This window comes from Manis javanica, chromosome 13, assembly GCF_040802235.1.
Source record: "Manis javanica isolate MJ-LG chromosome 13, MJ_LKY, whole genome shotgun sequence".
Taxonomy (NCBI): Eukaryota; Metazoa; Chordata; class Mammalia; order Pholidota; family Manidae; genus Manis; species Manis javanica.
The window spans coordinates 77,695,616-77,707,918 of NC_133168.1; the positions used below are offsets into that span (position 1 = coordinate 77,695,616).

The following is a 12,303-nucleotide window of genomic DNA, read 5'->3' on the forward strand; positions in this document are numbered from 1 at the left end:
TCCTCCACCTTAGTTTGCTCGTAGAAAAGCATCGGTTGATCATTGTGCATTATTTGGGAAAACACGTTGATTGTCTTGTTCAGTATGAGTTTGGGGCCTGGGCATGTGTGCCCCCCCTCCGTCTCTTCCGGCACTCTGCCTCTGCCCACAGCCTTGGCCACGTGAAGAGGCCACGCGGAGCCTGTGGAGATGCTGCGTCCTTCCCTTTGCTCCTCACCTCTCTTCTCTACACCCCTCCACAGATTCGGTGCCCAATCAGTATTTGTGGAATAAATGTCAGTTCGGTAAGTGTTGCCCTTTAGGGTTCCTTTGTTTTAGGACATAGATGGGATGGAGAAACGTTTCTCTCCTCAAAGTTCTTGAGCCACAGAAAAGCTGGTGGGAAAATCAGACATGGGCATAATTTGTAAGGATTCAAATGCACATTAGCCTTATGGAGTACCAGTCTGGAAGTAGAATTACAGAATAAGTTTATGGATATATTAGCTCATTAAATTTAACACAGTAAACATTTCATTCAGTTTCATAGGAAATGAATTATTTAACATAAGTCCTGTCTACAGCCATACAGTGCTATGCAGGCAGAGGGCATTCCATTAGCAAGGGTTCCATGGTGCAGAAGTCCACGTGAAGGGCTTTCTACACGGTGGTCTAATGTAATGAACAAGGCTGTGGATACTGGGAATTAACAGTGTCACAGGTCTTTATTCCAGTAAACATTTATTTTGTTTACTCCCCAAGTTCAGCTCTGTTTATGGTTAAGGAGGGTCTGGGGATACAGCTGAACTTTCAACTTTTTGGTCTTAAATACTTATAGTTTGCCTGCCCACCAGATGGCAAGCAGAGATAGCCAAGTAAACAGTTTCTTTAAGCAGAATTGTAAAGATAAAGCCATGAGTATACTTATCACGTATACAGATTACGGAAGGGTTAGCCCGGAATACTTTCTTTACTACAGCAGGAAGAACCCCAGTGCATACATTGACCATGCATGCGCCACGGAGTCCTCCCTGCACTCAGCCACCTGAGTCTAGTTACTGGGGCCCTGGCAGCCATGAAAGCTACTCAGGAGTCTTAGGTCGGCATCCAGAGTTTAGCTTTGTAATCCGAAGCACTTGTTCTGAAAAACCAATTTGCCCAAATAGTCTTTACACTTTTAAAATTACAGTGGGGCTAATACATCATCTCCTAAAATTTATGTTGTCTCATGCTTTCTGCTAGAAAAATGGCTGAAAGAACCACACCACCGTCATTTCCTCATGAACTTGGTGTCTTCTACGCAAACAAGCCTGGGGTGTTTGCTAATTGACCTTTTATGATGCCGTGGCTCAAACTCAACATATAGAATGTCTCTTACCTTCCCCACAAAAGACAGCAAATGATAAACATCAAAAATGGTATTTTAAAAACTCTGTATTCAGTTATTCACACCAAAGGATATCCATCAAAATTATGAACATCTCTAAATATATTTCATGTATCATACATATATATACTTTATATGTATAATTACATATCAACAAAAGGTCTCTTGCTGCTCCAAGCATGTAAGTAAAACAAAGATAGATTTTGCAATGTAATACCCATATATGCATATATACTGGCTGTTTGAATTATGAATTTATTTACAACTTGCCTAGGTTTTAATGATTACTGTTCTATTATACAAACATAACAGTAAAGTTTTCTTTTAAATACAAAGACTGCAAATGAATACATGAAAAAAATTACACACATGTACAATATTTATAAGTCATAAATGCAAAGTTAAGATCTCTTTAAATTATTGCACTTGTGCATTTTACAAAGATTTTTATGTCACACATATAAAATAAGTTTTTAAAATTTACGAACTCATCAACTATAATGAAGCTGGATATTGTTAACTTGAAATTCTTTGTCCTTCCAAAAGAGAGCCTATTAAAATTTTGGGTAGAGATCCAGTGACTCTATGAGTCAGGTTATTAAGAACAGTGTTTTTGATAGCTTATAACCTGTATTGTTCTCCAGCTGTTTTTGGCCACCAAGGAAATGATCAACAGCTCACTCTAGATACCTAAGCTAGGTAGGGATACAGAATCTTTGCTCATACAGACTTGTAAAGAAAGTCACCTTCTTTTCAAAAAGATTCAAGACGCTACCTTCCTACAAATTTAGGAACTGTTTCACAGTGTCTTGGGCAAGCACATTATTTCAAATGAGACAGTGGGCTGGGTCTGGTGACTCGGTAGGGGCATTGTATGGAAATACCTTCTACAGGTTAAACCTATTGTCCTTTCGATGTGCACATGAAATGAATACACAGAATATATATCATACAGCAGATCGTATGCAAAATAATATTCCCATATGTCATATACATAGGCAATGTGAGATACGGTGTAGGACTGGGAGTTAAGGTGACTAAAGAAAAAACAAAGGCTGCAATGCACACCATCTGGTGACTCTTCGGGAGCACTAGGGAAGCAGGTCACGCACTTGAAAACTTGACTTACAACAGCAACAAACACTTTCCATTTAAACTTCTGCAAGGATAACTGTACCTCAAAAATATAAGCTGACACCTGACATGTGTAAAGCAAACTCCCCTACTTGGCAAACTTGATCGGGCTGTAAGTGTCCTTCGGGTCTTCGGGGGACGCTGATCTGTGGCCCAGCAGCGGCGTGCTTCGTTAGCATTCCTCACACTGCCTTAAAGAGCTTCCAACCCTGTGGAAGGTGAACAGCACCGCTGTCCATCGGGGGCGAGAAGGGAAAGCTTAGAGTTTGAATAAAGAGAATGGACATGTTTGTTGGGAAACATTAACGTCTTTCTCTTTGTCCCAACTTTTTAACTTAGAACCAGAACACCACTGAAACTTTCTTTCTTTTTTGCTATTTTCATCAACACATACATGGATCTAGTGCTTCAGACAACCAAATTATCCAGTAAAAAAATAATAAGACAAAACCAAAAAACACACGTACTTCATTGGGTACCACTAAACTTAAGTGTTTAAAGAAATCGGCAGCATGTGCATCCAGATGAACACTTACGTAGAGGTAAACGGAACTGCTGTGAGCCACTGACAGGCGTGGGAAAACGGAACCTGACAGTACACTTGGCTGACTGACATTTTATAGTGATTTTAAAATCAGACTACTTGCAAGAGAAGGGATCTGCTAATGTGACTAAATACGTTTTTAAAGTATTAAACCCTAAATAAAATCAGCAAAGTGTAGAACACAAACATGTCTGAAATATATAGACGTGTTTTTCAAAATCTAAATCATGCATATGTATCTGAAACCCAACAAAAATCACGTGATAGTCAGTGCCACAGTTCCTGAAATTTCTTGCAGAAAAAGACTGAATCTGAACAGTTTACTGGTCACAGTCATGAGGGTATATGTGCATGACATCAAGGGATGGAAATCTGATGGAGAGAATGGTCCTCAACTAACTCAACTTGACATAATTAACTATGGATGTGACCCTTTAAATATTTTTAATTATAGTTAAGCAAGAGAAGAAAAATCATGAATATATGAAGAAGAAAATTACAGTATCTAAAATAAAGGCACAGGCCAAGGCATGGGGAATAATTTACTCCTATTAAAGCTCAAACCTTAATTTTGAGTTAAAAGACAAGAACATACTGCTCAAAACTAAAAGCTAAAAATTCAGGGAGCAAAGGATTTATGCAGCCACAAGCATCATGTGCAAACATATTTAGTGTGAACACACTTGGTAAAGCAAAGTTCGGAGACTGATTGCACAAAGTAACAAAAGAAAGCAAACCTATCTAAATTGCATGCTAAAAAGGGGAAACCTACGCTGAACAATATCTAGTGTCAAATTAGCTCTGTTTGTTGCTGTGAGAACAAGTCATTTCAAGCAGAATGGCGACCATCTGCACAGAAGTTTTCCACTGAGAGGGAAGCAGAGAGCGAGGAAAACTGTCTCACCGAGGTCAGTCTCTCTTCCGAGACTGGCTTCTCATGTTCTTCATCAAAATAACCAACCTGGGAAAAGGATCACAATTCCTGCCCTAATCAAAGGGCCAATTTGGAGAATTACTTGCCACATTCACTGTATTTAAGTTTTTCTAATTAAATCAGTCACTATTAATTACTAATATTCTTGCATTTTTGGAATTTTATTCCACTGCCCAAGTTCAGTATTTCAAGTTGGCATGCATTTCCAAGAAAATTTCTCATTAAAAATATATTCACTATCATGGGAAAGATAATGGAATAATTGCATTTGATCAAAACTGTGTCTATTAGAAATCAGAACAAGTGATAAAAATGTCTGCAAACTGAACATTCTACATACACTCACAGCTGGCTACCAAACTTATACTGAATAGAGAAAAATTGGCCCAATATAAAATACCACCCTAATGAGAAACTCATCAAAAGTTTTGGTGATAAAAACCATCTGCCCTTTTAAGAAAAGATCTGGGAAAAAGATGTGAACAGAACCCAGAAGTTTGTCTGCTAAATATATGCCAAAATACAAAATACTCTTAACTGTATTTTTTCCAAAACAGATTACTGAATATCACTTCATCCTAGGCCCTTTTGTTTTTAGGTAAATCTATGAATCCTAAGTAAACCTTACACATGGTAAAAGCAGTATTAGCAGTTTAAATGAGAATACAGTCCTTTGTTCAAACTTGGCTTCTATTATGACATTATTTCACAAGAAATCAATCAACGATTAAATCCATATAGATTTCTTTCAGAAACTGTTCAAAGTACAGGTCACATACTATAATACAACTGGCTATATCAAAAGAAAATTTCCTGTAATAATCTTATTTGAATAGCAACCTTAAGACGCAAGAATAGCCATAGGATTCCCTCCTCCCACCGACTATTCGCTGTATCCAGAAGCAGAATTCACACATTCTTTCAAAATCCTTTTAATTAAACAACAACCTTAAATAGTATTTCTTCCACCCTTACAATTCAGTCTCCAAGTTAAACTAGATGGCTAAATTAACTTGTGTGATTAAAGGTGAATTTGGTGCATCCATTTTCATAAATTTGGGTGCAGAAAATACACAACTGTTAGAATTCAATTCTATGAAAACACTAACATGAAAAGCGACATTTTCTAGTCAATTCTTTACCATACAATGTGTTTTCCAACATGAAAAATCAGTGTCTTTGAAGAATAGGGCTGATTTTTATCTTTTGTAGATGTGTTTATATCTACATACATACGTATGTATGTACACATAGGCAGGTGTGTGTGTGTGTGTGTGTGTGTGTGTCTAGCCACAGTGGTATTTCTCTCTCTCTAGTTATTTCATTTACTTCGTATCGTATAATTACAATAGTAAACGAGGGTCCATGGAGGGAAGATGGCAATTCTCAGAAGCCCATAAGGAAATTGAACACATAGTGTTAATTTTAAAATAAGAACCATGTTTATGTATAGCTAACTCTGTTACAACATGAGTTACGAAATAAACCATGTTGTAGAAACATCCAATTTCATTTTCTGTTTTGTGAAAACCAAGCTCATGTGAGCAACAGCGTGTACAGTACCGAATACAAAACCTATTTCGCAGACTTATTTTATTAAACATAACAGCCTGGTCTCCTGTCAGGCCAGATGAGCAGTGGACGGACTGTTGCTGTGGACTGGCCTATTGCCTTGTGAACTTTCCTTCTTCGTTCAGGTCAACACCAACCCCATCTTCAGAAGTCACTGTGTCCTGGTGCCAAAAATCTTTAAAGCATTGACAGGCACCAGAGGTGACTGGCTTATCATCCATGTAGGAAGGGGTTCAGACTATTACTTTAGGTTCAGATTTATATTTTTTCAAAACATTTACATTGCAGAGCATTAGTCTACAATACCAAAAATTATACAGAAGAAACTCTTCAAGCCAGGTTTCCAGGTAAATATTTGACCTTAAGCAGAGCAGAGAGAGCAGAAATCAGCTACAATGCAGCTGAACTGTATTCTTTTCCGTCATGGGATGAAAACTTCTGAGACATGACTGAGTAACACAAAGAAAGGGGTAATGGAAGATGACGCAGCAGGTCAAAGCAAGAACTAAAGAAGACCTAAACTTATGGTTTAATTTGATATTCAGAGAAATAAATATATGGTATATTAATTAAATAACTCATAGACCAAATCTTTAATTGTGAATGTGAGTCTAAATGACACCCAGGGAAAACATAAACCATTATTAAAAATTTACATTTTTATATCCATAAGTCTCATTTGCAAAAAAAAAAAAATGTTGACATGCTTTGTTTTTATTTTGTTCTTCACGCAAAGAGTTGAGAGAATTTGCCAAGACTATAATGAAGAAAAATTTTTTTTAATATTCTTTGACATCTTTTGAATTGATACTTGGGAGTTCTGAGATTTACTTTGATATATATTTGCACCTCTTCTCAAAAGGCTACAAAATCTACTTCCTTTAGTGGTAAATTTATTTATCTAAGCCCTTTAGTATAAACTTCAAGAATACACATCAGTCCACCTAATTTCTTATTCATGAGGCTCTCAGACAAGAAGCTGTTTTCCGCCACTGATTGCCGAAACATGCTCGTTACTCTGTGACCCCGACGGCGTTTCTCCTGAGGCTGTCTGCTACAGTTCATACTAACCACAGAGGTCACACATGGACATTCACAATAGGGATGTGGAAGGGTTCCTATTTATAACCAGTAACATCAAAGCCACATTGGTGCTGAAGTCAAAGTACAATATCATAGTAGTACCATTTTAAACCCTCACTAGAAAGACAATGGAAAAGTACCCCCTTCTGAACAATTTGTGTCCATTCCAATTAAAGCCTCAGCAATGTTAGCCGTTAGAAAAGGCCAGTTTGCAAGTCGAATGGAGTTGCTGGGCAGGTGGCTTCTCGCCCTGGGGTAGTCCTCTGTGTACTGAGCCACCAATGAGGCTGGCAGGGAGGCCCCTGCTCAGCACATTCACTTGACGTTGCCTTCCTGAAGAGGTCTGCATCCCAGGCACCAGGTGTAGGTCTCCCCCGACAAAAATAAAAGGACGAACAGTCAAAGCAAGACGAGCATCTTCGGGGGGCAGCTTGCGTCAGCGTCAGTCATCCATCTTCACTGGCAGCTTCTCAGAGGCCCCCGGGGCCGCCGGCTGGGCTGAGATCCACAGGGCGCTCTCCTCCCCGCGGATCACCTTCTCCCACTGGCTGAGGTTATTCCTGGGGAGAGACGCAGGGACAGGAGAGCATGAGAGGGGCTCTGGGACCCCCAGCAGTGAGCACACTGTCCCGGGGCGCCTGCGAGCTGCGCAGCTCCGGGCCCTGCTGACTCTGGGAACACCATGCCCACTGCGCCTGGTGGCTCCCGGGGCAGCTCCGGCACGGCCCTGTGGTCCGGTGACCTCAGGAGGCTCAAGCCGCCCAGGCCCAGAGGGCACATGGCCCCACCAGCTCCAGAAGGCAAAAGCAAAGGGGATGCTAGGCTCGGGACACAGCACTTCTTTTCTGGTGAGAAGGGCTGACTTGAAAAGGGGAACGAGCCGTCGGGTGTGCTGTCGAAGAACACGCAGGGACATGCAGGCCCTGAGCCTGGGGACATGGGCACAGACCTAAGCCCAGGGCTTCACACAGGGGTGTGGAAACGGCGAACCTCCCAGGGGCCTTACACCCTTATCACATCCCGTTTGAAAATGGGAAGTCGCCTCACGCTGAACAGTGTCCTATATAAAAAGTCACCATAAGTTACACGTGGTGCAAACTTTTGAGATGTCCTTTCTACAGAAAAATGTCCTGGTCTGTGTTGCGTTCTGGTGACCTCTGGTCTCGGACAGCCTTGTTTCTGCCCAACTCTTCTGGCCTTTCTCTCTCAAAATCTGTGGATAAGAGTTGCCACCATCTCACCTTCTTCAGTGGCATGAATAACGCCTCCCATGTCCACCAACTTGCCCTACATGGCTAACCAGACACCAACATTTCCCACCTTGCATCTCGCATTCATAGGTAGAAAGATAAAATCAGAAAGGAACCCTGGCACTGGCAAGCAAAATGCATGCAGAGCACCTGCATCCTACGGCTCCTTTGAGCAAAAAAAATCCCTAAAATACAACCTGAAAAATAACACTTGTAACTCATGTACTGCATCCTCAGGTGTCATCTTCCTGGAACCTAAAGAGATTTTTTGGCTTTGGAAAAAAGACATACACCAACACTGCCGCTGTGTTTCTTTGGATACCAATGACACGGGATGAACTTCCTCGGTGTCAGCAGGATCAACAAGGCCTTTACAAGATCACGCAAGTGCTCTGAAGCAGGCGGCTGAACTGTCCCGGCGCGGCCCCAGCAGGCCTCCCTCTGCAGGAGGCGCAGAGGCTCTCTGGACAGGGAAGGGTGCCTGGCTGTTCCGAGGAGCCCTCGTGACACGCTGGGTTTCCGTTCACAGTCCCATTTCTCTTTGGAGGGGTGCCAACTCCATCCAGGGGTCCCAGCTCGCACTCCACACTGTCCACATGGCTCAGTCCTTATGTAAGTTATTTATAATATGTACATGAATATTATGTATTTATTTTTTCTGTATAAACTGTTATCTTAGGGAACTGATTGCAGCCGTGATGGGCTCAACAAAATGGTTGGTATCAGGCTCACCTCCACGGGAGCAGAAAGGAAAGAGAAGCCATCATTAAACAAGAAAAACCAGCTCATTTATTTTTATCTTCTTTCTTGTTGGTTTTGTTTGTTCATTTGTTTTTCTTTAAAAATTAGTTCATAAAGTAAGTTTCAATAGTAGAGGATGGGAATACATTAAAGGCTTTTGATAATGCTTAAAACTAATAAAGCATCCACCCTCCCTACCAGGGCACCCACTCTACCCCTCAACTGTGGTTCCGGTTACATACTTAGAAGAATTGCCTTGACACCAAATCACCTGCAGAAATCAACACACACGGCTGCTCTGCTCATCACCCTTTGCTTTCCCCAGAAAGAACTTCCTTTCAGAGTACAATGAAAATCTGAAAAAAATTCCAATGTTCTTAGCTGAGCACAGCCCTCACACAAGATGCTAGAAAGGCCCCAGAAGCTTGAAACCAGAAGAGGCTTCCATTTCTTTTGGGAAGAAAAGAAAACTTAAAGAGAAAAGAAGATCCCACTTGAGCTTCTCCCCTTCCATTTAAACAATAAATCATGTGGTTTAACCCAAGCGCCCTTCCAAACAAGCTGCCCTGAACAGACATTATGGTCCTGTCTTGTCAAAAACAGCCCTGGGCGGGGATCTGTGTATCACAAAAACAAACAAACGAGCCTTCTTATTCCTTTTTAGTGACCGAATCAATTTATGAATAAATACTCTTGACATATACTTGTTACCTAGGCAAACACACAGCCCATAAAATTATATTTATTGTAAACAGAGAATAAGACACATAAACACACGATGGAGAGACACCCCATGCAGACTCTCAGCCCTTTCTTTCACACCACCACACACAGCTTTTTTTCACAGCTGCCCGCTGTACGTACCGGCACGCTTTGAGGAGAGGCTCTGTGGGCGGGAAGATCTGGGTGAGGGTGGTGTAGCAGGGGATGGCCACGGCATTGTAGAATCCGAGCTGCCTCAGCGCAAAAACCGCGGACAGGAAATAGAACTGCACGTTAGCATGCAAGGAGAACTCCATTTCTCAAGCATAGGTGTAAAATTCAATGTTCTAGTTTTGCTCTGTGATACTTGGGCTTACTGGATACTACTGTAGAGTGCTTTTAAAAAATGAATTAAAATACATTCTTGAAATAAAACACATAAAATTTAAAACATAAAAAGTTAATCTAAAATCCAAGTATAATATTCAGTAAGATTCTACTTATAAGTCAGTCAAGTTATAATTCAAGTCCTGTTCCTATCTCTGGTTGAGTTTGACATCCTGCTGTAGACACATCATAGCGGAACCTGCTCTTCTCCTACGGGGCGACTCTTCTCCAGCTTGATCTTCAGGGTCCCTGCGGAAGTTCTGATGGTCTGTTTCCCTGTGCTTTGGGGACCACCCTCCTCTCCTGAGATTTTCTCTTTTTGCCCCAGAAATCTTACCAACTTTATCTTAGTTCCCTCAAGTTACAGTTTTCTCAATACATCAGATTTCACAGTTATTAATCTTGGTACTTTAAAAAATATAAGAAAGAACTTTTTATTAGGAATTCTGGACCACTGTGCAAGTAAATGGCACCAGCTCAGACTGGCCAGCTGGAGGCCGGCTGTCAGAGGCCTGCTAGGCGATTAGCCAGGGAGCACCGTCTAGCTGTAAGCAACTGCCGAGCGGGTGAAAGCATGGGCGAGACAAAGTTGGCTCCGTGGATGAGGTGTCCCCCAAACCACGGCTCACCAATTTCTTTAAAAAACTGAACTTCAAGGAGAATGCACAAAGGATGTGGGAGAATCAAATCAACTTGGTTCCCTTCTGCTTTCTCTGCTGCAAAGTCTACCATCATGGTGCTGCTATCAGAATAATGCCTAGGCACTTCCACCTGCAACTTCACAGCCCATGCAGAGACTTCCTTATTTTAATATGTAGCAGATATCATAGAGCAGAAGATCTCAAGAAAAAGGATTAATTATTGGAAAGTAGAGTATTTTTCCATTATGGCAAATAAAAATTTCATAGTGATCACAATTCAGAAGCAATATTGTTATGAAAAGATATGCTGCTTAGAAATATTTTATTCATAGCTCTCATTCTGCAAATGGATCTGGAATTTTGGCAAAAAACTATTCTTTTAATTAAATAACACTAGGGCAGAGCCCATTCTCTGAGGATCTCTGCAGCTGTCTTGGGCATTCTGTTGGGATGACAGTGTATCTATCTAGAAGGAAAAAATATCACTAGATCCCCATCTTAAACTATAGAACAAGCCCCAAATAAATTAGCAAGTCAAATATGAAGTGATGAAATAAAAAAAGTAAATAAATATAGGAAAATCTTTGTATCATCTCAAGGGGGTACGGGACTTGTGCAGTTCAGCATGAAGAGCAGACGCCAGACAGTAAAGACTGGTCACCGTGACTGCATATATGGTGACATTGCCTAAATGGGGTTAAGAAACTAAACTGAAAAATGCACAGGCCACGAGCATGCCAGCCATGCCAGGGGCACACTCAGGGAGCAAGGAGCGACAGGAACCCCTTCAGAACACCAGGCAGGGTCCGTGGAAGGCGCCATGGTGAGAAAAACTTGAAGATCCCTGTGCTGCTATGCCCGTCAAGAACAGGGACTTGCCTACACCTTCATATTAATAGTTAATAAATTAAAGTAGGAAAATTTGAGAACTTATCCCAAACCATCATCCTATGAATTTTCTGAAATGTTTCCTAAACTAAATTCTGCATTATAATTATTTGTCCATAACTAACTTCCTTATGACATTTAAAGACCATTGTTCTAAAAGGCCATAATCTGAGAAATACATCACACCACATATAAAACTAACAAGACACAATAGCACCGGAGACATCAAAGAATTAACATAAATTGTGTAATAAGACCTGGAAAGAGGGTAATTAATGTCATTTTATGGTAAGACAAAAGTCAAAATGTACTAAAATACTATGCATTATTGTGAGAAAAAGTGGACTTAATCAAAATCTATGCTACTCTTCAAAAAAATCTTTGTACATTCAATAACAAAATATTTTCTGCTTGTTACAAATATTAACAATTCAAATTCACCTATCCCCTCTATTTCAAGTCAGAAAAGCTGGTTTTCTGCAATTACATCCTTATAAAAAAGTGAGGACAAGGGTAGCTGTGAATTCCTTAAATCCACTGGGGTTTCTGAATAATCCTGGTCTTCCCATCTCCAAACTGTATCTAAATGAAGACGATCTCAAGTAGTTCCTGGTTCTACGAGAGGGCGTGTGCTTTTCCTTCCTTCACAGCCCTATAACCACCTTGAATCATTTGACTTGACAACACGGCTCATACCTGACCCTGGGGGACTTCATCCCGCTTGTCTCTGTCCATCATAGGGATGGGCTGTAACCCCAGTTTCTTCATCTCATCCCCCTAAAGTACAAGGAGAAAAAAATCATGGCTTGCCAACTTTTAAACAGCTATAACAATTTGGTATTAATGAGTTGTTCCCTATATTCACCAATTTTATCCCAAATCAATAATGTTTCTGGCTATTGACCCAAATAAATGTCAAAAGAGTGAACAATTTAATATATCATAGTTTGGTTTTTATCCTGATGTTCTCCTGTATGGAATTACCAGAAACCCCACCATCAATCCTGGTTCAGGGTGCAGGAGTTAATAAAAGTCAGAACAGGAGGAGATGCAGTAACAGG

The 12,303-nt window shown here is 40.7% G+C and overlaps 1 protein-coding gene across 4 annotated transcripts in view; it reads right to left on the reverse strand.

The window, feature by feature from the left end:
• Positions 1-4,894: 4,894 nt before the first annotated feature.
• Positions 4,895-12,303, reverse strand: part of PDE10A (phosphodiesterase 10A) — a 508,454-nt gene continuing 501,045 nt past the window's right edge. For all 4 annotated transcript variants that reach the window (XM_073219874.1, XM_073219872.1, XM_073219871.1 and 1 more), the window contains 3 exons: positions 11,939-12,019; positions 9,489-9,577; positions 4,895-7,193 (listed from right to left, as the gene is read on the reverse strand). In XM_073219874.1, coding sequence (XP_073075975.1) covers positions 7,076-7,193; positions 9,489-9,577; positions 11,939-12,019 — 288 coding nt within the window. In that variant the 3' untranslated portion in view covers positions 4,895-7,075. The remainder of the gene's footprint in view (positions 7,194-9,488; positions 9,578-11,938; positions 12,020-12,303) is intronic.